Genomic DNA, 24567 nt, shown 5'->3' with positions numbered 1-24567 from the left:
CTGGGGTGTCTAGGCCTGCCTCAGCTACAGGACCAGACCCTGTGTCAAGGGAGAAAATAAAATAATTTGCACATGATCATATTTTTAAATTTTTCATTGAACAGAATTTAAACCTCAGATTTGGTTCAGAGTTGTCTGGGTCCTCCTTCTCCAATGCAGTTGGACTCAGGGAGGAGGGGCAGCATACACTCTCTCCTCACTTCTTCAGAGTCACAGGAGAGGAAGGAGACTGACATTCTGCTTAATGACTTCTCCATGGGGCCTACAGGGAGGTGGCTGGTCCTGGTGACCTTTGAACTTAGCCTGGGAAACTCCAGGGACCTTTAACTTCACCTTAAGGTTATGTAAAGGACCTAGCCCAAAGCAGGCACAATGGAGTCCAGGATAGGAATCTCAAACCTTGTTTAGGTCCAGGACTAGGTGTCGATATTCTAGAGGTGCCAGGAATGTTTGGGTTCTGAGTTTAAAAGAAGACATTTGACAACAAGTCAATGTTGTCATTGAGGAGAGGTTAAGGTACAGCCTTCTGCTGAAGTCCTTGGTGTTGCAACCTCTGAAACAGGATTGGATGGGAGTATTATGCCTGAGGCCTCAGTGGTGGTGGGGGGGATACGGAGGCAAGCAGGGGACATTATGAGTAGCCTCTCATTGGTCAAATGACACAGTCCCTCTAGGGATTCTGGGAGACTGCCCTGGTCATCTGTCTGCCTGTGAGGCAGGTTGGTGAGCTGGTGGACACCCTGTCTCATTCACCAGTGCTGGATACTATGGGATGCTCCTGAAGGCTGAGCCCTGCTCTCCTCTCAGGGCCCGGGGGTGGGGGGGAGAAATAGAGTCACTCAGAGGCCTGAGCAAGTGCCCAGCCACAGCTACGGGAGACTGCCAAGGGTAAAAGGGCTGTGGTGGGTTTGCTGCAGGGTTGATGGCCACCTGGCTCTGCACAGCTCATTCTACAGGGACGCTACGAGCCAGGTTGTGGGAGCTGCAGTCAACCCAATGTAGCTAAAAGTAAGCTTATGACATTATTTTCCTACAGACCAGACCTCACTTACTCCAGGCTGGCCTCCAACTCAATGTGTAGCTGAGGATAACCCTGAGTTCCTGATCCTCTTGATGCTACCTCCCAAGGGCTTGAATTACAGGCAGGCCCCAGTAGGCCTGATTTACATGGAACTAGGGGCTTTCCCAATGCTAGATGAGAGCTCTGCCAACCAAGCCATAGCCTCAGGCCGGAAAGCATTCCTGAGAAGGGCAGAAAGAGGCTGGGAGTGGATCAGCCACAGCTTAGAGCAAGAACAGACAAGTGACATGAGGAGCTCAGGGACAACACAGCCAGACTTCTCAGAAATGCCTGTGAGGAGAGGACTCGTTTTCCAGTCGTGTCCAAAGATGGGGATTGGACCACACAGCGTGGCTGGTGAGGAGGGAGGGGGTCAACCTCTGATGTCTGACAGAGACAGAGAAAGCACTGGAGAATTGTGAATGATATGACAAAGGGAGAAATTACAGGGTTGGGGAGGTGCCTAGGATAGATGAGGAAACAGCAGATCCGGAAAATGATGGACAAGGTGATGGGGGGCAGATGCCTGTCATCTCAGCACATAGGAATCTGAGACAGGAGGATTGCCTCAAGTTCAAGGCTACTCTGGGTTTCATGGGAGACCCCGTGTCAATACATGCTCACCAGACTATCAGCATGAACTGTCAGCAGCGAAGAGCACACCAGGTGTTTCTTCTGACCATGCTTCAAGCTGTTGCCATGAAATGTGCCACTCGGCAATCAGAAAGAAATTAAGAAAATGAAAAATGCCGGCCTCAAAGGCTGGATGCTAATCCATGGTTCCAGAGCCTCTTTCCTGTTTCCTAAGATGCCCCGGGTCAGAGAGGGATGGGGGTGAGGAGGGCAGGGGAAGGGGGTTCATAAGGGATTGGGAACTGAGAATAGCGTTGACCTCATTTCCCTGAGCTCAATTTCTACAAGAACCATCTTGTCTTGGATGACACAGAGGGGCGGGCAGGCGGGGGCGCAAGGCTGGAGGCTGGCTGTGTTCAGGGACTCATTAAACTGGATTTAGATGATTCATTTCTTATATTCATTCAGCAAGCACTTGGGAGACGCCTCCTCTCACCCAGATCCTGTCTGAGACCCTGTGATCTGTACCCACAGGGTCCATGCCTTCCAACAAGGCTGAGTCTCACTTCCAAGAGAAGGGCCATGGGAACAGCCCAAGTTCCCATGAAGGCTGGAGTTCTGTTTTTAGGCTTCTGTACCCAGATTTCCTGAAATGAAGAACTCTCGAGTGGGAGTGGTGAGGGAGACTCTGACTTAGAAGGGTGTGGGGGACAGGGTGACTTGGGTTTTTTCCAAATGAGAGTTTTTAACTTCCAGAGCTAGGGGTACTGTGATAAGATGGAGTGCCTAGAGAGAGGTAGAGACCAAAGACAACGTCACAGAGGGCTGGGGCTGGGCCTCAGCTGGTCAAGTGCTTAAACACCACATGAGCCAGGTGTGGTGGCCCACATCTGCAATCTCAAGGACTCAGGTAGTAGAGGCAAGCAACTCCGAAGTTCAAGGCCATCCTTGGCTACTTGGGACCCTGTCTTAAAAAAAAAAAAGTCACAGGTCACTATCATGCTGTCAGCCACAAGTAACCAAAGAGCCAAGCCCACACTGCAGACAATGGGATGGGGTTGTGCTCTCCGCCACTGGGACAGACCTAGTGGTTTTGCTCTCTGCTGTTGTCAAGCTTGCAGGTGCTTCCTCTGCTTTCCCTTTCATGGCAGCCAGTGACACCCCACCCCTCCTGTATGTCTCTTTTACAAGGGGGGCAACGTTCCCAAGAAAAACCCTCAGCACTCTGTGCCTCCCACCCCCACCCAGACATTGGTCAACACGCCGAGGTCCTGATGCCAAGAAGCCCTGGGAAGGGGCCCCTCCTGTCTTCAACCTCTGCTAGGTGAGAAGGGGGAAGGGAGGGGTACCTGTTTCAGGCCCAGCTGCCCCCTGAATTCCAGCTTCCCCTTTAGTCTTTAATTCCAGGGCTCCGGGGCTTTAAGACTGTAGTTAGGGTCTTTCCAAAGATGCCCAGAACCTTGGGGGAGGTTGGACTGTTTTTACTGGCTGCTTGCCAAATGCCACATAGACCATTGTTCCTAAGGTTCCTCTGCCCTTGTCTCCCAGGATGCTGCTCCCATCCCCAGTGCCGTATGGAGTAGGCCACCTGGCTCTGCAAGCCTAGCTGGAGTGAGAGAATAAATAGCATGGGTTTAGTTACTGACTAGGGTTCCAACTGAGAGCCTAAGCAAAGTTCACTGTCTCTTGTTTATGTGTATGAGTGTTTTGTTGACATGTATGTCTGTGAACTATGTGTGTGCCTGGTGCCCATGGAGGCCAGAAGAGGGCATCAGATCCCCTGGAACTGGAGTTACAGACAGCTGTGAGCCACCATGGCGGTGTGCGGAATGGAACCCAGGTTTTTGGCAAGAGCAACCAGTGCTCTTGACCACTGAGCTGGCTTTCCGGCTGCAGCAGAGTTCACTCTAACAATAAGGACGTGCCTGGTGAGAGGAACTAGGCACCGTGGCTACACAGGGGTAGTTTGGACATCTCTCTTACATAGGCAGCTGTGCAGTCAGTATAGGATGAGACAGGTCCTTCTGTCCCATTCTCTTCCATCCTCCCACTAAGCTCTTGTCTGCGCAGTTCAAACTTGTGCCCAGTATATTACATTCCAAGCAGTAGAATGGAGAGAAGGTAAAAGATTTCCCAAACCAGGCGATGTTGGTGCAAGCCTTTAACCCCAGAGCTTGGGAGGCAGAGGCAGAGGCAGATGGATCTCTGTGAGTTCGAGGCCAGCCTGGTTTACAGAGTGAGCTCCAGGACAGCCAGGGTTACACAACGAAAACCTGTATTAAAAACAAACAAATAAAAGATCATGTGTCTCCCACACCATGCCCACCCACCTTAAGGTCAGGATTTAAAAGCGGATCACATGAAGTCCACTCATAGCCTTTGTACTGAATGAAGTAGCGCATTTAGCCTCAAAGGATTTTGGGAATGTAGTTCCAGAATGGAAGGGCCAGTGTCTAACTTCAAATCCATTTGTATGAAGAGAGAGAGAGAGAGAGAGAGAGAGAGAGAGAGAGAGAGAGAGAGAGAACTGATATTGAATCCAATTAGGATCTGACCCAACAGCTCAGATGAACCCATAAAGGCTACAAATACAATTGTCTGTAGCTGTTAGGGTGACAGATGGGACACACAAGGTAGAAAAGGAGCCATGCACTAAAATTATCCACAAGGCCACAAGCCCCTTCTAGGTCCATGTTAAGTGTTTCCTCATGCCCTCCTGCTGGCCTCACAGTCCAATGGTTAGCTGCTGATCTGTGGCAGTCAGCCTGTGTCCCCCAGTGGAGGCTGCTCTAAGTCTCTCTCTTCCTGTCTGCCACCCCGACCATTATTAAACAAAAGGTCCTACCCTGCCTACCCCAGCCCATGGGCAGCAGGGACAGCCAAAGCCCTTGGCACATAGCTCCCTGCTTCTGTGCTTCCCCACAGTCCCGATGAGGTCAAATGGGAGTCCTCTCTGTGGCCTCTCCACATTGCAAAGGATCCCCAGTTCTAGTCAGTGGGAATCTCAGACAAAGGCCACTTCCATCTCCAAAAGTAGACTGTGACTCTGGGAGCGGTGACACCCACCTGTGATCCCAGTGCCAAAGGGGGCTGAAGCAGGAAGGACGGACAAGAGTTCAAGGTCAGTCTGAGCTACAGTCTGCCTCTCTGAGAAGATGACTCAGTTAGTGAGACGCTTGCCATGCAAGCATGAGACCTGAGTTCTATCCCCAGAACTCTGGGGGTGAGGGGGAGATCCTGGCTGAGTGGCACACCTTTGTAACCCCAATACTGCGGATACAGAGTCAGGTCAATCCCTGGGCCTTGCTGACCAGCCGGCCCTGATACCTTGTTGAGTTCCAAACCAGTGAGATGTCCTGACTCCAAAGCAAGGTAGACAGCATCTGAGGAATGATACCTAAAGTTTCTTCTGGCTTCCTCACACAACTACACACACACACACACACACACACACACACAAAGGCCAAGTCAGGCCAGAGATCTTCTCAGCTTATGACACCATCCCCTCACCTCTAAGCAACCTAAGACAAGTCACAGGACCACTCCAGGCCTCAGTTTCCTACCACCAGGTCACTGCAGAGAGCCAGGGAGATGCTCACTTAGCACCAAAGCTAGCCTGAGGTTTATACGCAGTGCATGCAGTTATACCATGTTCAATCCCTGTTACTGGGCCAACACGATGACTCCTAAAGGCACTTGCTGCCAAGCTTGATGACCCAAGTTCAATTCCCATGACCAACCCACATGGCAGAAGGAGAGAACTGACTCTTGCAAGTTGTCCTGTTTTAGGACAGGCTGCCATTGGTCTCTCCCAGAATGACAGGACAAGATGTTATTCTTTTGTTTCGAGTTGAGTTCCGGCATCTCAGGCTGCTGCAGGCAGGAGGGAGTGCCAGGAAAAGCGGAGATGGAAGTGGATTGTAAGGTTACCCTTAGCCTAACATGCGCCCGCCAGCAGGTCGCAGAAGGCATAAGGGCAGAGCCTTTCCACGTTGGTTGCCAAAATGTTATTCTTTTGTTTAAAAAGAAGAAAAGAGAAATATTGAGACAGACATATTTACTATAAGTTTATTATAAGGGCCGGTAGAATGGGTAGACTAAGAAGAGGGACAGGGTAATGGCTGACCGCCATGGCCGGTCGCCATAGAGAGACAGAGCGGGGAAACAGAGAGAGGGGACAGAGAGCAGGAACAGGGGGAGAGAGAGAGAGAGAGAGCGGGAACAGACAGAGAGAGAGAAAGAGAGCGTAAAGGTGCAGAGAGAGAAAGGTGCAGGGGCCTATCTTTTAAAGGGGTCCTCTGCACCTGTGTGCAGACTTCTTTCCCATGGAACCTTGGGCTGACCAGGGTATTGCCTGAGTGGATTCCACCAGGTAACAGGGGCAGGCCAGCATAATGCCTGAACCTTTCACAAGACTGTACATCATCTTCAAAGAAACTGCTCTGACACTGTTTGGATTTTAATAAACTGTCCCCCAGAGCCTCGTATGTTGGGACACTTGGTTCCCAACTTGTGGCATTACTTGGGTATTTTGGGACCTTTGGGAGGTATGGTGTGGCTGGTGATCATCAGGTCTCTTGGCGTGAGAAATGTGGGTTATAGCCTGACCCTGTTTTGGGTCTTGTCTCTGCTTCCTGACCTGCTAGGATGTGAGAAGCTCCATCCCCAAGTTCCCACTGCCCAGGATGAAGCCTCTCCAGACAACTCTCCCGCTATGATGGACTGTATTGTTTTCTCCCTTGGAATTATGTGCTGCAAACAAAACAAAACAAAACAAAAACAATCAAACAACAACAAGAGTCCTCTTGTCCCCTAAATTGCTTCTGCCAGGTCTTCCATCAAAGACAAAGGAAGAGTCACTAAAGCCACACCTTTCAAGAGAGTGACCACTTAAGATCACCCCTCTAAGACCAGCTATTTGGAGAGGGCTGGAGATGTAGCTTAGTGGTTTAGCTCTTATCTAGTATGCACAAGGCCTTGGGTTCAAATCCCCAACAATGAGAAGAAAAAACAAGAAGTAAAAAGTGATTTACAATTTCAAGATAATGAAAGTACAACCAGCCAAGGCTGAGGGGCAGGTCTGTGCAATTGTACAAGTTGTGCACACATTGGCCAAGCCTCCCCCACCTGCTCGCAGCAAAAGGATAAAGCCCCCAGAGAAGTTAGTTACAGCATACATTAGAAGTTTCTAGAGCTGGCTAGTAACCTGAATGTTTGATATCACAAGAACCGAATTTACGAAGACCTTGCTGCTAACCCGAAAGAGCAGGGCACTTGACGCTGCCAGTCTCTTCAGTAATGCCTCCCTCCCTTATGTAAGACAGAAAATTGAGGGTCTGAGAGATGAGGAACTGGCTTGCCCAAGAGAACGCTTGCCCAAGGCCTCCAGGTTCCAGGATCCATACCCAGAACCACGGGCTGGGCAACAACAGTGCCCTGACCTCGTCAGGGAGGGTGGAGACGTGCCCTGGCCTCCAGCAACTCTCCCAGACTCCACCTTTGCTGAAAGCGGGAGCCAAACCTCATTTCCATCTCTGGGTTCCACTTCCCTCCCCGAACCACGCCCCCTCGCCTCTCTGCAGCCTTTCTCAGCACACACGTGACTCCCCGGTTCCCCTAAATGCCTCCCCCTCCTCCCGTCTTTTCTTACGAGACGGCCAGCTTGGGATTATATTTGTGTGTTTATTTATAATGGCCTGGAATCAAGTCTGAAATGTTTTCCGGGGGCGGGGCGATGGGAGAGTCTCTTGAAGGCTTTGAAGAGCCCAGGGAGGATGTGAGTGGGGCGGAGCTTCGGGTAGGGCCGCCTCCCTTCCTGAAATGGTGCGGACTGCAGACTAACACAACTTCAGAACCATGCGTCAAGCCTGTGCAACTGTGGGCAAGTTGCCTAACTTCTCTGTGCTGCAGTTCAAATGGGACTCCTAATGGTATAGACTTTCACAGTGTTAAGTTAAAAAAATAATTTTTTTTTCCAAGACAGGGTCTCATGTACCTCAGACTGGACTTGAACCCTCTATATGGTCAAGGATGACACTGAACCTCTGGACATTCTGCCTCCACCCCCTAGTGCCAGGATTACAGGCGTGTGCCACCACGCCTGGTCTTTAAAGTAATAGATGTCACCATGATTGGCATTCTTGGAGCCATTTGTGCTATTTTTAGAGCTCATGGGAATTCCTGGGGAGATTGTACAACATCCTGGGGAAGGGCACAGACTCTTAGGTGAGAGGTCCACATTCAGAGCCTGTGTTGGCCTTGCTGGCTCCAAGGCCTCCGTTAAGTCATTGACCCCTGTAAGCCTGGCTTCTTCCCTCTGCCAAGTTCTCCTCTGGACAGCCCCTCCCTCCATGGAACTTAGCAGACTACATGCCAGGATATGTGCTGGGAGAGAGGGTTGCTGGGCCATCCCAGGCCATCTGCAGGAGCCAGTACAAGGCAAGCAGAGAACGGGGCCGAGGAGCCAGAGTCAGAATGGCATTGTCTGTGCCCCTATGCCTGAAGCAAGCAGCTTTTAGACTTCCCATTTTCATGAGCCAAAAACTTCCCATTTTGCAAAAGCCACTTTCGGTTGTGTTTTCTCATAGGAAATTATCTAGGCCAACACCAAGAGGTTAAGAAACTTGGTCCGGCGGGCACACAGGCTGTAAGAGGCAGACTCTGGGCTCGGAAACTCTGACGTGACAGCCACACGCTCTCTGATCCAGGCCAGCTGTTGGTTCTGGGTTGTGTATCGATTGTCCCTCTTTACTGTGTCTCAGCGGTGACTGACTACACCTGAGAAAGTCAAACAGTTTGAAGGACATAAGGGGACTTTGGAGTTTAACTAATGCCCAGACAGTTGAGGGCTGGAGCCTATGCCTTCCATGCCAGCACTCTGACTTCCCCACTGGTACTCCATCTCAGAGACTGGCTCACCAAGCGATCCAGGTGCCTAATTCTGCTAGGAAATCCAATCTTGAGGCTCTGAGGTGGAGCTGCGCCCATCCTGCCTGTGTGCTCCCAGCACTGGGTGGTTGTGCTGGACATCCCAAGGGCTTCAGTCTTTGAGAGGCAAAGAAGCCCTTGCCATCCTGAATTCTAGAACAGGTGGGGGTTTGGGAAGAATGACTTGCAGACTTCCAGCCCAACGAGGACGGTGTTGGGCAACACAACTCAGCCTCACTTATTCACAAAGTTTACAGTCAGTAAAGGGATGATGACAAACACTTCAAGTCATGGCTCGTGTGAAGGGCCGGGGTTGGGAGTTATCGAGAGAGGGGAAAGGAGTAGGGACCTCCCGGATGAAGCAACATTAGAGTTTGACTGTTACTTCGGATTCTAAGCTCTAAGTTGCATTACTGGTAGGCCAATGCCACTACTGTCAAGGCCACTTGCTGGCCTCGCTCAGTCAGGGGCCAGCAACAACCCCATGCTTCGAAAACACTCTCTGCTCTACCCACAAGTCCTGGGGTGATTAAAAGGTTGACTTGAACTGTTAATTTCTTCCCTTAGTGGAATCTGCAAAGAGAAATCCAAGAACCCGAGTGAGAACATTGGAGCACTTTACAGGCTTGCCTGACCAGAAACCAATTTAGCCATGGTGACAACGGCCACCTTGTTTACTTTGTAATCAGCTACCATCATCATTAGGTTGGCAGGGCCAGCTTTGTCCACAAGGCTTTGGGGAAAGCTGACACTTAGGGTCACTAAAGTCTCTCTTTCCAGCAAATGTCAGGTGCTGGGACATGGGAAAAGAGAGGTTCCACCCTGATGAGACAGGACTGCCAGGCGAGAAGCCAGCCAATAAAATAGGAGCAGCAGAGGATGACAGGAGGCATTAGCTGCAGTCAGGAGACCTTCTTGAGGAGGTGACACTCAGCGTGAGACCTGAAGGGAGAGAAGATACACAAACAGAGGGTCCTGGTCAGAGCTGGGTGGCACAAAGTTCCTGTGGTAGAAACCAGCCAGCTAGGAAGGGACCCAGAATGGAGCGAAGCAGGCCATGTAGAGAGAGGGTGGGGAGGCAGACGGGTCAGGTCACCACGGTCACCAGGGCATGACAACCCGAGCTAGGGGTGGATTGTTATTCTTTTTTTCATTTTCTTTTCTTTTTTTCTCCTGAAAGAGAGTTTCTCTGTGTTGCTTTGGAACCTGTCCGGTAACTCGCTTTGTAGACAATGCTGGCCTCGAACTCACAGAGATCTGCCTGCCTCTGCCTCCTGAGTTCGGGGATTAAAGATGTGCTCACCACCACTGCCCAGCTATTCTTTTTTTTTTTTAATACACACATTTAAGTGTGTGTGTGTGTGTGTGTGTGTGTGTGTGTGTGTGTGTGTGCCTGTCTGTGCCTGTGCCTGAAGAGGCATGGGAGCCTCCAGTACTGTAATTACAGGTAGTTGTGAGCCACTGTGTAGTGGCTGGGAACTGAATGGGGTTCCTCTGTTAGAGCAATAAGTGCTCCTAAGCACAAAGCCATCTCTCCGTTTCTCGGCCAGGCTTTTTTCTAAGTAGAACGAGAAAGCCTCACAGTGTTTTTATCAGGAAGGTGTGACCATCTTGGGTGCTGTTGTGCGGAGAGCGGGTGTGAGGAGACTCAGCCTCTCTTCCAGGGCTGAGATTTCTGATGGGGTGTCATCGTCTGCCACTTCAGTGGGTTAAGTGGGGCCCCTAAGAAGTCACATCACCAGTGTGACCTTATTTGGGAAAATAGTTTTGCATGCCATTGATTTAGGAGCCTGGGGTGGGGATCTGGATCACTGGCCGGCAACATCAGTTTGGGACACAATGACAAGTGTTCTTAGACTGTTCGGCCATCCTGACATGACAAGTGTTCTTACAGAACGAAACAGGGAGGTTTGTCAGACAGGAGGAGCCAGAGAGACCACGTGGAAATAAGGCAAGGGTAGAGGGATACTGCTGAAGAAAGACAGCCTGCTGGACATGGAAGCAGAGAAGTGGCCTAGGACATCAGAAGGAGTGCCACGATGCCAGCAAATTCTGGGACCATGTGAACTGCCAATGACTGGGCCCAGTGGCACAGGCCTCTCATCTCAGCTACTCAGGAGGGGAGGATCACAAGTTCAAGGTCTGATGAGGCACTTTAGTGAAACTGTGTCAAATCAAAAGCAAAAAGAGGGGAAGAGTATGTAGCTCAGGGTTAGAGAGACACTGCCTAGCATGTGGGCCCCTGGGCTTCACCCTGGGCTATGCAAAAAAGAAAAAGACAGGGGCACAGGGTTCCAGTCACTGGATGACATCCAGCACTTGGGGTCAGGATGGGCACTTGATTCATTCATTTACTGAGCTCTGCATACAGGGGTGAAAGCATCTATGGGGCTATTCCTCAAATGTGTACCCCATAAGGACAGGAGCCCACCAAACAGGCAATGGCTTCAGTCAGGCAGCCTCCAAGGGTGGGGTCCCTAATTTTTCACCAGAACAGGCAACTTTAATTTTTTCTTACAGGAGCGCTCTATTTCTAAGGATATTGCTTATCAGGGCAGCTGTCTATCCAGCAAGGATTAATGGGCTGGCTAGATGGCTCCCTGGATATGGCTGCTTGCTGCCAAGCCTGACAACCTGAGTTCGATCCCTGGGTTTCACACAATAGAAGGAGAATATAGACTACGGCAAGTTGTCCTTCGACTTCAAATTGCATATGTGCTATGAAAAAATACCCATATAATATCCATATAATATTTAAATAATGACTGAGCCCCTTGCTAAGCCCATTAGATGAACTCGTTCACCTTTTATGATGCAGACACTCTCTTTCTTCCTTCCTTCCTTCCTTTCTTTTGTGGGGGAGGGGGGTTCTTTGTGTAGCTCTGGCTGTCTTGGAACTGGCTCTGTAGACCCAGCTGGCCTTGAACTCACCGAGATCCACCTGCCTGTTCAGGGATCACGAATGCTGGGATTTAGTGTGTGTGCCACCACCCACCCATCCTGAGGTAGGCACATTTCACAATGGAGAAAACCAAGATGCAGAGCTTACCAGGAATCCACCCCAGGCCACATCATGGGATTTTAGAACCAGAGTCTGTCCGCATCCCCATCCCTCTCCCACTCCCCCAAAGAGATCCTCTGAAGGTCTGGCTGGAATCCAGCCCCCCTTCCCATTTGCAAGAGTGCTTTGTTTATTGTTTTTTGAGACAGGGTTTTCACTCTGTACCTGGAACTCACCAAGTAGACCAGGCTGGCCTCGAAGTTTGGGTGATCCTCCTGCCTTAGCTTCTCCTAGGCTTATAGGCATGTTCAGCTGCTAGCCTAGCTCAGCAATGTTGCCTTGGACGAGAGACTTGTCTCTGTGCATTTCTCTTGACAGTTCTAGGATGGGAATCAAAATGCCTCTATGAGAGGGTAGTTGTGGGGAATAAATGCATGCCAGGCACTGTGCCCACCACAGCATTCCAAGAGCAAGCTAGAATCCACTCTCACACCAGGAGCTAGTTAGTGTTGGGCACAGGGTACTACTGATCTAATGCAGTCTTCCTTTCTGTCATGTGTGGAGCCCAGGACGCATGGTAACAACTCCCAGCTCCAGTCAAGCTTCCCAGAGGAGGGATCCTCACCCTTCTCTTCCACTTTAAAGAGCCCAGGCATCAGAATCAATATTCAGTGTTCACTCTGGGCAGAGAATATGCACATGGGTGAGGTTGTAGGGGAGATTTCTTTCTTTTTAATATTTTTAGATTTATTTTATTTGTATGAATGTTTTGTTTGCATGTATGGTAGGTGTCACATATGCCTGGTGCCCTTGGAGCTCAGAAGAGGACCAGAAACCGCAGTTACAGACGGTTGTGAGCCACCTTCACCCCAAGGAAGATTTTCCTTTTTTGTTGCTTTTTGTTTGAGACAGGGTCTCACTGTGTAACTCTGGTTGTCCTGGAACTCATCATGTAGACCAGGCTGGCCTTGAACTCAGAGACCCCTTGACTCTACCTCGGGAGTGCTGGGTTTAAAGGCAAGCACCACCACATCTAACCTGCATTTTCTTGATACTGTGGAAAGAGAGAAAACTAGAGCAGATCCCATTCATTTATTCTGCCTGGGTAGAAATCTCATGAAACTCTCCTGTTTCACGAGGGCAAAGTGGGCAGTCTGGTGTAGGCACATGCAGGGAACTGGGGAGACTAAGGCCGGCAGATGGTTGAGCTAGAGGCCAGCCTGGGCTACATAGTGAATTCCAGGCCAGCTACAGAGTGACTCACAATCTAAAACAAACAAGAAGCTGAGTGCGTCCTAGCATGCACGGAGCTCTGATTCCATCCCCTGCAATACATGCCTGAGATTCCAAGGCGTGGGAGGTGGAGGCAGGAGGATTCTCCTTGGCCTGGCACTAAGTTAGGGAGCCAACCTGGGATAGTGTGACCTTGAATTAGAAATAAGGAAGGGAGCCCAGAGTGGTGGCACGCTCCTTTAATCCCGGCACTTGGGAGGCGCGCTGGCCTCTGTGAGTTGGAGTCCAGCCTGGTCTACAGAGCTGCCCTGGATACGCAGAGAAACCCTGGAAAAATAAAAAACAGAAAGAATGGCATAGGAAATGCCGCTCCCGCACCCCAAACCACCACGCTTTCGACGCGTGACTCAACCGACAGACTGGAGCCTCGAACTCGCGATCCCTCCAACCCCTCCTGGGCCCACGCGCCATGGGCGCGCCGCCGGGGGTCGCCTGGGCAACGGGCGCGCGCCCTCCGTCCCGAGCGCGCAACCCGGGAAGCGGAGCGCGGTGCGCGGCGCGCGCGCATCAGGCCATTTCTTCAGGCCCTGGCCTCTTCCAGCGAAACTCCGCCCCGGCCCCGCCCCCGCGGAAGTGCCGGCGAGCCCTCTCGCTCTCTGATTGGTCCTTCCCTACAGAGGGCGGAGCTCTCGGCGAGGCGGGGTGCGCACTTCCGGCTGCCGGCTTGACATGCAGAAGCCGCGGCTGGGGAGACTGGAGTTGCGGTGGCGGCGGGCGACGGGCCTCGGGGCGCGGAGCGACACGGCCTAGCGCGGCGCACGGCCGAACGGACGCGGGCAGCCGGCCGGCCCGCCATGGAGATGGAGAAGGAGTTCGAGCAGATCGACAAGGCCGGGAACTGGGCGGCCATTTACCAGGTGCGGAGCCGGGGCCCCTAGGCCGCGCAGCCTCCCCGGCCCTGCGGGCGCAGGAGCCCCCTGTCGCGCCGTCTAGACCCCGCTCGGGGCTCACGCGCCCACCCGCACACGCCTGCTTGTCCCCGCCGTTCACGTCCTCTCCCGAGCCCCCACCCCCACCCCGACCCCGACATGGCCCAGCCACCCTTTGTCCCCACTGGTCCACACCCCCGCTGCTTCCTTGTCTGGCTGGACCGGACCACCTCAGGCCCTCTTCCTTTGTCTCCCGGGGAGGGAGGTGAGCTCGCCGACACCCCACCCCACCCCCCGCACGTTTCCTTTGCTCTGGCCTCCGTGTGCGGTCGGTCGTGGAGGCCCCAGGATGACAGCCCCCTCAGCCCTTCCTGTCCATTCATTTGCTGGACGCGAGTCGCAGTGTGTTGGGCGCTAGGCGCTGGAGATGGTGCGTCTTGAACGCTACGGTAGACCTGCCCTGCCCCCAGAGAGGCTTGCTTGTCGCAGCACAGACACTCAAATACGGAGCATTACAGTTGGTGACAAGTGTTGGCAAGAGAAAGACACGTTAAGGTGGGGGGTGACTGTACCCAAAGGGCCTGCTGCCTTGGAGAGGGGTATTATAGGTAGGACTGAGAGGTAGAGAAGGAGGCTTGGTCTTTGAGCAGAACAAGGAGCAGCAAGCCATGAGGTTAGGCGACTAACCTAGGGGGACACAGAACCCATTCCTCCAGCTACCAAACTTTTTCCTTCCAGGCAGGGAAATGAGACGGCTTTAACCTCTCTAGATTGCCTCGTTCCTTGATGAGTGTCCTTTATCCCTTGATCGTGGGCTGAGATGGCCCTGTTTTCTTAGATCCGGTCCCGCTTGAGGTACATAATAAAATATTATGGTACATAAATAAAATATTATGAAAGTAGGGCCCCCCCCTCTATCTATGAAACAGCGAATTGAAAACACAAAGATGTCTTTACAAGCTACTAAGTCCTCTAAAGAAAATAAGTCTTCCGATTAAATGTCAGTGCGGGGGTTGTGAGGATTAACCAAAACCACACTCGCCCAGCATCCTAAATAAGCATGTGCAAAATAGATCCTGTTCCTGTGTAAGGGAGCAGGCAGTGTATTCTGCTCTCAGCTTTTAGGTTCCCAAGGCGGCGGGTGAGATCCATCAGCTGGAGAATTGAAATCTATTTTGAGTTTCACTTGCAAAAGTAAAAAGCCTCAGGCTGCTGTTTGGTGTGCCTGGCTGACAGAATGCTTTTTTTGGGTGGCCTTGATTCCCAGATTCCTTAACAGGGTTCTTTTTACTTGGGCTGTGATGTGTGTCAGCTTCTCTTAGACTGATATTTATAGCTAGTGTAATCTGTGTAAGTAGAGCGATCAATTGTAACATTTGTGTTCCAGGTCTAGTGTCTGAATGAGTTGGATGGTTTCCACTAAGGAGTCAGATCTGTGGGCAGATTTTCTATATCAGATCAAATGTCCAGGGTGACATCACATGGAAATTGTCATGTCGGTCACTCTCAAGTGTGGAAGTTGTTGCCCAAACAGACGGTCCCAAGTGAAGACAGTTGGATTTTTAATACCGAAATAGGCTGATCTTGTAACACTCTTGTATTATAATTAAGTTATGGTAGAATGCTGCTTTTACACTTTCAGGTCAGAGTGGCCTGCCCGGACATCTCAACCTTGTTAAAGCTGTGTTAAGAATGCTGCTGGCTTGGAGTGGGCTGGCTTTGAAATAATTTCCTCATTGTTCTCCAATTTCTCTACCACACTTAAGCCCCCCATAAGTTAATAAGATGTCAGGGTCTCCACGGCTTGTTCTCACACCATGGGCTTTATAAGAAATGTTTATTAAGAAATGTTTGTATTTTCTTAAATGGGTATGGAGGGGCATCTTTGTTTTACATTTTAAAAGTAGCTCTTTTATCTTACAATTGTACCTTTTTTATTTGTTTTGTTTTTCAAGAACACACGTTTCTCCAAGTAACAGTCTTGGCTGTCCTGGAACTTCTGCCTCCTGTGCGCTGGCATTAAAAGCATGTGCACTACCACCTCCTAGCTTCAGTTGTGCCTTTTGTTTTGTTTTTGTTTTTCGAGACAGGGTTCTCTGTGGCTTTGGAGGCTGTCCTAGAACTAGCTCTTGTAGACCAGGCTGGTCTCGAACTCACAGAGATCAGCCTGCCTCTGCTTCCCGAGTGCTGGGACTAAAAGTGTGGCCACCACCGCCTGGCCAGTTTGTGCCATTTTTTAAAACCAGAATTTGAATCACCTAAAGGCCAACTTACCCAAACCATGATTTTTTCTTTTTTTTTTTTTTTTTTTTTTTTTTTTTTTTTTCTTTTTTTTTTTTTTTGTTTCAAAGAAATGTGTGGAAATGGTAGTGAAGAAATTGGTAGAAAATGGATAGATTTATGTTTGTTTTGTTTTAATGAATGTTTGATGGTGTGTCAAAATGAGGGCAGCAGTATCCAAAATCCTATTTGAGTTTGTCATAATTAGGAAGGAGTGTGTAGCTTTGCTACCAGCCATATAAGCAAGGCCCAGAATCATCTCTCCTTATTCTAACTTCTATACTTAGGCCAAAAGGGTGTACAAACTCTGAAACAGATGGTGAAGTGGACTTTTGAGTGCTGGGGAAGGTGGCAGCCTAAGAAAAAATATCTTCAGGCACCAAGTCTTCTTGGAGGGAGCCTGGGTGTTTCTCATCTTTACTGCTAACAAGTGGCTGAAGATGTGGACAGCTATTTAGGCCTGTCGAGTCAGGGTTGTTTGCATATGGAAATAGCCTTAAGAACCACTTTCTGCCATTCAGAATTTGCAAACATTCTAGTGAGAGAACTAGACTTGGCTTGTTCTTTATGAGAGGAGTAACTAGGGACACTGCCCTCCTTCAGTGGCTGGAAGAGGGTGCTTGCTGGTCAGGGCTTTGATTCTGCCACTTCCAGTGAATGATTTGTTCCTGATTCGAAGGCAAGGCAGCTCCTCTACAGGCAGGCTTTGTATGCTGGGTCACTCGTCCCCCTGACATTTGATATAGCTGCCTTCATACTAAAATACAACCCACTGTGCGACTGGGTTCAAGTCCTGTTATATCAGTAATGACCTAAAATTCCTAATTGGTATAGACAGCTGATACTGTCATGCTCCAAGAGATGCATGTCCAGTAATGCTTATTTAGACAGCATTGGCTTCAAAAGTGGGGGGCAACTATAGTTTATGTAGAAAAGAAAGACCTGTACACCACAATTCATTTTGATGTGGGGGTCGGGTATATGATATAGAGATTGGAAAGTTCTCATCTTTTTGAGTGCCCATGAGATCTAAATGTTCTTGCTTGGCCTGGTTTGCATGAACTAAATTTAGGTTTCTGATGGATACTTTGAGGAGGTGTGAGACCTTTGAAATTGTCTGGGCTAGTAGGAAATTAACAGGGAGTTCCACAAGAGCCGGGAAAGATGCACCCCCTGTTTGCCGACTCTGACATATTTATAGTAGCTGGACTCTCTGGGACCCATTCAGTGTCTGATACAGAGGCTGGGAAAACAGGGAAAAGCAAATGGTTTTGAGCTACCAGACCCCTCTGCTGGGCTCCTGGCCTGCCTGCTACCTTTGCATTTTAGTAGGAACCACAGGACCTGGTATTTATTTGAGTAATGGAATTAAATGCTGGTATACTGAGCTTTGATATTGAAATGAATGAAAAATTCCCCGTGAAGACTTTTTGGATGATAATCTACTGAGATAATTCTTTTCTCTCTTTTTCCCCCTCTTTCAGTGGTGCTGGGATGGTACCTTATGCACTCTAGGCAAGCACTGTACCCCTGGGCCACCTCTCTGGCACTTGAGGGTTTTATTTGTTTGACATTTTATGAGATGCATCTTGCTATGTGGCCCAGCCTGAACTCTGTTCTGCTGCTGTTCCTCTCTTATAGACCTGAGCCACCACCCTCAACATCCCCCCAGCACACACACACACACACACACACACACACACACACACACACTGTTTGTCCCTTTTCCAGTCTCTTGTAGAGTGGGTGTGGTGTGGTGTGTGTGTTGCATGCCTTCCCTGACTTTCTTGCAGCGGTGATGCTGACTTATTCCCAGCAGTAGCTAATACTGGCAAGAAGGCTGCTGGCCATGTTGTAGAAGTCTTATCTGAGTCATTGCTTCTGGGATGACATCTGCACCTGCAGTGCCCCAAGTGGGTTCCGAGTAGGCTGGAGTGCTTGACTTGAGTAGCTCCAAGAGTCCCTCCCCTACCTTCCATTGCTTAGTCACCCTGTCACCCATCTTGGAGGTCTAAGTGCCCATAGACCTGCACTTATGTGTCCGTCATACTCCAGAGATGACAAGCTAGTTGCCTTTCTTTTGTTGTGTGTACAGTCTGAATGTGTGCATGTGCACCTGTGCATGTGTGTGCTGTAGTGTACATGGAGAGCTCAGAGGACAAGCTTGGGGTCTGGGTTTTGCTCTTCCATCTTGTTTGTTACAGGGCACCTGTTTGTTTGACTACTGCTTATGTTGGGATGTCTGGCTTATGAGCTTTCAAAGATTCTCGTCTCCCAGCTCATGTAGCAGTACTGGGGTTATAGGCAGGTCTCTGTGTCTGGCTTTACCTGGGTTCTGGGGATCCAAACTCACGTCCTCACACTTGCATAGCAAGCAGTTTTCTCTGCGCTGTCTTCCTAGCCCATGCTGGCTACTTCCTAACCTGGCCTCTCAGGTTTTTCACTCACTCCCCGTAGACCCTGCAGTTTTTCACTAATGGAGAACAGGCTGGCCTTGAACTCCCAGAGATACGCCTGCCTCTACCTCGTGATGCTGGGATTAAAGCTGTGTACCACCACCGCCTGGCTGACTTTACTTGTTTTAACAATAGCTCTGAAACCGGGTGTGGTGTCCCACACCTTTGACCTTTATTCTTGGAAGCAGAGGCAGGTGGATCTCTGTGAGTTCGAGACCAGCCTGGTCTACATATGAGTTCTAGGGCAGTCAGAGCTACACAGAGACCCTGTTCCAAAAAAAAAAAAAACAAAACAAACAAAAATAATAACTCTGAGCCTGTCACCTCTGTGTGATTGTGTTTGGTGCTTTCACAGCACCCGCTAAGACCCACACTCAGTGCTGGTATCCAGTTGCTTTTGTTCTCCTGTGGCTTCCTCTTACTGCCCAGGAGGCTTTCTTTCATCCTGCACAGTCGCTCACACTTTTCTAAGCGTGCTCATCCAGCACAAATGTGTGCCTCCTTGAGTGGAACTCTGCTCTGGGTTCTGTGCACTACCTGATGTTGCCGTGTGCTGATTAGAGCCGCCTCTTTATATTTCGGTCTGACACTGAAGCCCACATCTCCTGAGGTCACTGACTGTGACACCCTACCCCCTAAACCTGGCACAAAGTAAGTATTCCCTCAAGTGTCAAGTGGTCAGGACTGTGATTCCTAAGGTCTCTTGTCCCAGGCTAATGATGGTATCAGGAAGATTGGCCCACATGCAGCCCAATAGTAGGGGTCCCTGGGGTGGAAGCCCCTGTATTTTGAGCCCTTGCCCAGTGTGATGATTTGGTGTTGCCAACATGTGGCTCCACAGAGCAGCTGCTGACTGTGCTGAGCAACTTGCCATCTGCCTGTCTCACAGAAGCTCGGGGTGTGACAGGCTCAGAAAGCAGCTACAGCTTTCTCTTTAATCCTGTTGAGTTCCTCTGACTGGGCCACTCTTGACCTGTTTCAGAGAGGTTTTGTGTGTAGATGATTCACAAATAACTTTTAATTCTGGGAAATGAGATATGGCGCTCTGTCAGTCAGCAACGTTACCAAGTCTTGTGTTTTTCAAACTCCAGTTCATAAAGGCAAGTATTGTTCAGCCTTTTACTAGACCATCTCAGTGTCAAGAGGAGTGTAACTTTTCTCCTCATCTGACATCCCCAGTGTCTGGCAGTATGTTACAACCTCAGCTAGAGCCAGATGGATGGGTCCCATCTTTCTGCCTCGTTTCTTCACTCCCCTTCCTCCCCCTCCCTTTTGTAAAATGATCCTGAACTAACTGACCATTAAGCTCACCTCAAGTAATAAAAGTTCTTATTGTTCTTGAAATAACCCTTGTAAAACTGCAAACGTCCACACAGGTCATACAATTAGGCTCAAAATTTTAGAGACTTGCTAATGTGACTAACAGCTTAGAAGAGTTGATATTATATATATATATATATATATATATATATATATATATCGATATATATATATATATATTTTTTTTTTCTCTCAAGGGACATTCAAGGTTCTCACTAAGAGGACTCCCTGGAGTGAGTGACGTGGGAAAGTGGGTAGTCTGCTGGCCACAGTTAGGTGCCCCTCCTCGAGACAGTGCTTGGGTGGTTTTCCTGTAAAAGACAGAGGAACTGACTCTTGAGAGTTGACGAAAGCGGGTGCATGAGGGGCAGCTGCCCTTGTGTTGTAATTTTAGAAAGAGCCACATCTGCTCTCAGCTTCATTTGAATAAGATGAGAGCTTACACATCTGCTGGCCTCCAGCAAAAAGTACCTAAGTCCCCGCCACTGGACAAAACCATCCACTCTGTGGAGACACCCTGCTGCTCCACAGCCTTCCTCCCTCAGCACCACTTCCCAGACACCTCAGCAGCTTTTCTTCTCTTCCTTTAGAGACAGGGTTGCAGGCATCCTAGGCTAGCTAAGTATCAAAAATGACCTTGAACCATTATCCTCCTTCCTCAGCAGCACCAGATTACAAGTGTGTGCCTTTGTGCTGGTGTGTGTGGTGAGGTAGGAATTGCAGGCCCTCTAGGCAAGCACTCTGCTGACTGAGCTGCCTCCAGCCCCCAATCTCCCCTTTTTGACACAGGTTTTCACTATGTAGCTCATGTTGTCCCTAAGCTCACAATTCTCCTGCTTCAGTCACTGAATTCCTGGGACTACAGGCATGTGCCATCATGTCTGACACATCCCAAGCCTTTGTTGACAGTCTGTAGATTCAGAGTGTCTGAAAACTGGCGCAGGGCTGCATCTCACAGGACACCTTCCCCCCTTAGCCAGAGTCTAAGCCTGAGTCTGATGCTCCTGTGGCTTCAGCACAGGTCACAGTGTAAACAGAAAGAACCATGCTCTCTCTCATGAGTGAATGCTGTCCAGCCTTGTGTGTGGTGGTTCAACTCCAAATGCTATCCAGTCTGTGGCTGGAGTTTCCTAGATGACAACACTCACTAGGTAGTGAGTGCGGAGACCTCAGCCCGTCATGCACTCAGAGTCCGCATCAGCCTGTTGGCTAAGTGGTAGGTCCCGGTTTTCTCTGGAAATCTGTGTGTTCACAGTCGTCCAAGCCCGTGTCAGGAAATTGCTACTGAGCCACCCAGTGAAGGGGCTTGGGGCCAGAGGGTCTCATGTCCCCAGCCCCTCTCATCCAGACCTGCGTTTTTTATTTGTGTTTTGTTGTTGTTGTTGCTGTTTTAGGGGTTCTTTTTTGTTTTTGTTTTTTGTTTGGTTGATTTTTTTATAGGGAGAAGCCTGGGCTGTGTCTGTGGCTTTTGTGGCTGAGTGGTGGCTCTTGCAGAGAGGATGAACACAGCAAAATTGGGTTCCCAGAGTGACATTCTGAAGATACATTGGTTAATCAGAGAGAGGGGCTCCTTGCTACACCTCCGTCTGGAAGTAGTTTCGTGTGTCTCTTCTTTTCCATTGAATCTATGGCACACCATTTCCTTCCAAAGGAGTGTTAGGTTATTTAGTTATGTGTTCACCCATGAGCTAAGTCAGCGCACAGCCTGAGGAGGCTAGTTCTCTCCTTCTACATTGTGGGTCCTAGGACGGAACTTGGGTCTCCAGCTTTGGCAGCAGGTGCCTTTATTATTGGGCTATCTCACTGCCCAGCACACCTCTTCCCAAGGAGGAAGCTTACTTAAAAAATGACCGAATTCCAGCTACCAGCTTGCTGTTGTTCATTCTGAGCAGACTGCTATAGAACTACCTACAGTAACGCACATGTCAGTGACCATCCCAGATGGCTGGAGCTCTCTTAAGAGGTGGGCCACCTAAAGGTGTCTCAGATGGAGTCACCTCTGAGCAGAGCCTCGTTCCGTTGAACAAATAAAGAAACTGCACTGAGTGCATGTCAGTAAACCACACACCCCAGCTGAGCATTTGCTGTGTTGTGGCTTTGCCCTGTGTGTACAGCTCTGCTATCCCCACAGGGTCTTTTGTTTTAGAAGGATAAAAGCAAGCAGACCCTCTGTGAGTCAGACTGTGTGGCTGGGTTTCAGACTTAGAGAGGAGGACCTGTGAGAGAGCAGCCAGTGGCGGCTGCTGCTGCTGCGTTCTTTCAAGATGTGTGCTTGTGAGTGTCTCTTCTGGAGGTGTGGGTACAGGCATGCTTACTTACATATGTGCAGGTTCCTACATAGGCCAGAAGAGGGTGTAGGATTCCCTGTAGCTGGAGTTAGAGGTATGAGCTGCCCTTGGTGCTAGGCACTGTACTTCAGTCTTCTGGGAGAGCAGCCTGTCTTTCCAGCTCCTGCTGCTTCTGTGAGGAGGGCATTTTCTTGTTCAGTTATTACTTTGGTTGTTGCCATTGATTTGTGCCTTGGCACCAGCTTGAGTGATAGCCCTGTTGTGATTGTTCTCCTATGCCTGACAGCCTCCTGCCACCTTGCAGGTGGGTGGAGCCATGTGACACTGAGGAGGACTGTGTCAGTCACATGAGGCCACATCTCTGGGGCAGCTGTAGTTACAGCAGGAGGTTTAGCCTCACTGGCAGGTCCACAATTCTCTTGAATTTGAGAACCCATCACCTCTTGAAGCTGGGTTTCATAGGTTTCAGTGTCCTTCCTCATCATGTGCTGTGTCCAGCCCTTTCTAGATTGCTATTGTTACCGGCTGTCCCCCGACAAGACAGCAGTGTCCAGGGTTCAGTAAAGAGCATGGAGATGAACCATTCCAGAGACAGTTTTGGGAAGAGCATCCGCTAAGTTTTGAGGACGTCTATGGGCTGTGGTTTTATTGTGGTGCAGTACCTTGGATTGGACAGTAAACACTCGAACCACCAGGGTCTCTATTCAGAAAAAGCGTAGTAAAAGAGAGTGCAGAATGGTCTACAGGCTAGCTCCTGCTATTTCAGACCTGAGTGTTCTGGCTTAAGGAGCATGGTGTGCCATGCTTCTTATTTAGAATCGCAGTGTGCCAGATAGGCTGGTGCCAGGTTATGTGTGCACTAGATACGGTGTCTTCCTGTGTTTCTCGTGGGTAAATCGGAGAAGCATCAGCACCATTGGCCGTATGTAGTCCTCCCAGTGTAGAGGACTGCCCACATTTGCTATTCTCCCTGCTTGTGAGAATGCTTTGCCAGTTTGAGTGACAGCATTGAAGCTGGAGAGGAGCAGACAGCAGGTTCTGCTTTCTTTCCTTTTTGTGAGCTTGAACCACCTCTCCTCACCCCCAAATAAACCTACCACAAAATTGATCAAAGCAGTTATGGTACAGAGGGAATCACCACCATTAGAAGCCAAAGGTTGACAAGCAAATGCCTTTTCATGAAGGGCTGCTTTTCAGCCAGGCCTCCTTTGCAACTCCTCCACCCTTTGGTGGCAACCTCGATGTCCTTCTCAGTGAAGCAATCGGAAGATGTTGCTTTTGAAAGGTGGGAGTGAGTGCCCATCTTAGTAGACAGGCCTGAGGAGGTAAAGGAGCGTGGCATTTTCCAGCTGCTGTTGCCACGCAATTGGAGATGGGTGTGGGCCATCTTCCACAACTTCCTGTCTTCAGTGTGAGGGGGTGGCGGTTCTCTAACCGCTGAAGAACTGTGTGGAACATGCTGTTTATTTACAGGGCAAACCGGGCTCTAATGGCTGCCCTTGGCTCACCGTCAGGTCAGCCAGTTGCCACCCTTCAGCAGTGTCCATCCAGTGTCTAGGGTCAGGGCCCTTCTGGGCAGAGGAAGGGTCAGAGCCAAGCTTCCCTTCACCTTTCTTTTGCAAATGCCTTTAATGCTGGTGTTAGGGTTAGACTGATCATAAAGGAAGTGATGAGTGTGTTCGTGGTCTGTGCTAATTTTAGTCTCCTGTTCACGGCTCATTTTATGTCCTTCACCATTAAAGCTCACTTTCTAGAAAGACATATTTTGAATGTAGGGCACTGCCTGTGTTGTACCCTTGGCGCCATTTCAGAAGCCGCCTCCTTCTCGGTGCTCTGAGGCAGCTGCCAGTGAGAGCCTGGGGAGATTGTTTCCACACGGATTCCTCTGTTCAGCGACACCCTCCTGTCCCAGCAAGTAGCTCTGCTCTTTGTCTGAAGTGTGCAGCTCTTGCCAAGGGAGTCAAAGGCCAGGGTGCAGTGTACCACTCAGGCTCTGCTAGCTGGTTGAGAGGCCTTCCTGGGCTGTCCCTGCATCATGGGCATTGCTGGTCTTTGGCTCTGGTTTTTCTTAGCAGGCCTCAGCATGTTAAGATTTCGTCTCAGGCTGCCAGGCTCTTCTTTACCATCCACCCTGAACAGGCAGGCACTCCTGGAAGATGAGGGACACTGAGGTCAGGTCCCACACCTGGCTGCTGTGGGTCTCTGAGGAGTTTCCTGGGGTCCAACCTGTAGCAGGCAGGGTGAGATAAACCAGCTTGACAGCCTAGCCACACCTGATGCCCCCAACTCTAGTCATTTGAAACACTAGAAAGGGTCTGGCATTTCTGGAAGAATGGAGGTTTTATGTCCTTACGAGGGGTTTGGCATCACTGTGACTGCTTCATGGTCCTGCTCATCTCCAAGAGGGACATAAACTAAAATTTCACAATACACCAGTTAGAGCCTTAAGAACTTTCCGTTCCTCCTTAGAAATAAGAGACTATCTTTGAGGTTGTAAACC

General features: G+C 49.9%; 1 protein-coding gene and 1 long non-coding RNA gene across 4 annotated transcripts in view; one reads left to right on the top strand and one right to left on the bottom strand.

The window, feature by feature from the left end:
• Positions 1–7295: 7295 nt before the first annotated feature.
• LOC107977913 lies at positions 7296–13395 on the bottom strand. Of its 2 annotated transcripts, none has more exons than XR_004770423.1 (4): positions 13173–13395; positions 11798–11941; positions 11365–11505; positions 7296–9502 (listed from the first exon to the last, which is right to left on the bottom strand). It is a non-coding gene; the product is annotated as an uncharacterized LOC107977913 (long non-coding RNA). The 2 variants fall into 2 exon arrangements; XR_004770424.1 differs by having other exon boundaries at positions 13207–13395.
• Positions 13396–13505: 110 nt separating this feature from the next.
• Positions 13506–24567, top strand: part of Ptpn1 (protein tyrosine phosphatase non-receptor type 1) — a 67767-nt gene continuing 56705 nt past the window's right edge. For both annotated transcript variants that reach the window (XM_027423340.2, XM_027423341.2), the window contains exon 1: positions 13506–13711. In XM_027423340.2, coding sequence (XP_027279141.1) covers positions 13649–13711 — 63 coding nt within the window. In that variant the 5' untranslated portion in view covers positions 13506–13648. The remainder of the gene's footprint in view (positions 13712–24567) is intronic.

Source organism: Cricetulus griseus, chromosome 6 (genome assembly GCF_003668045.3).
Source record: "Cricetulus griseus strain 17A/GY chromosome 6, alternate assembly CriGri-PICRH-1.0, whole genome shotgun sequence".
Classification (NCBI taxonomy): Eukaryota; Metazoa; Chordata; class Mammalia; order Rodentia; family Cricetidae; genus Cricetulus; species Cricetulus griseus.
Note: the sequence above shows the minus strand (reverse complement) of the source record. Positions and strands in the feature narration are given on the sequence as shown.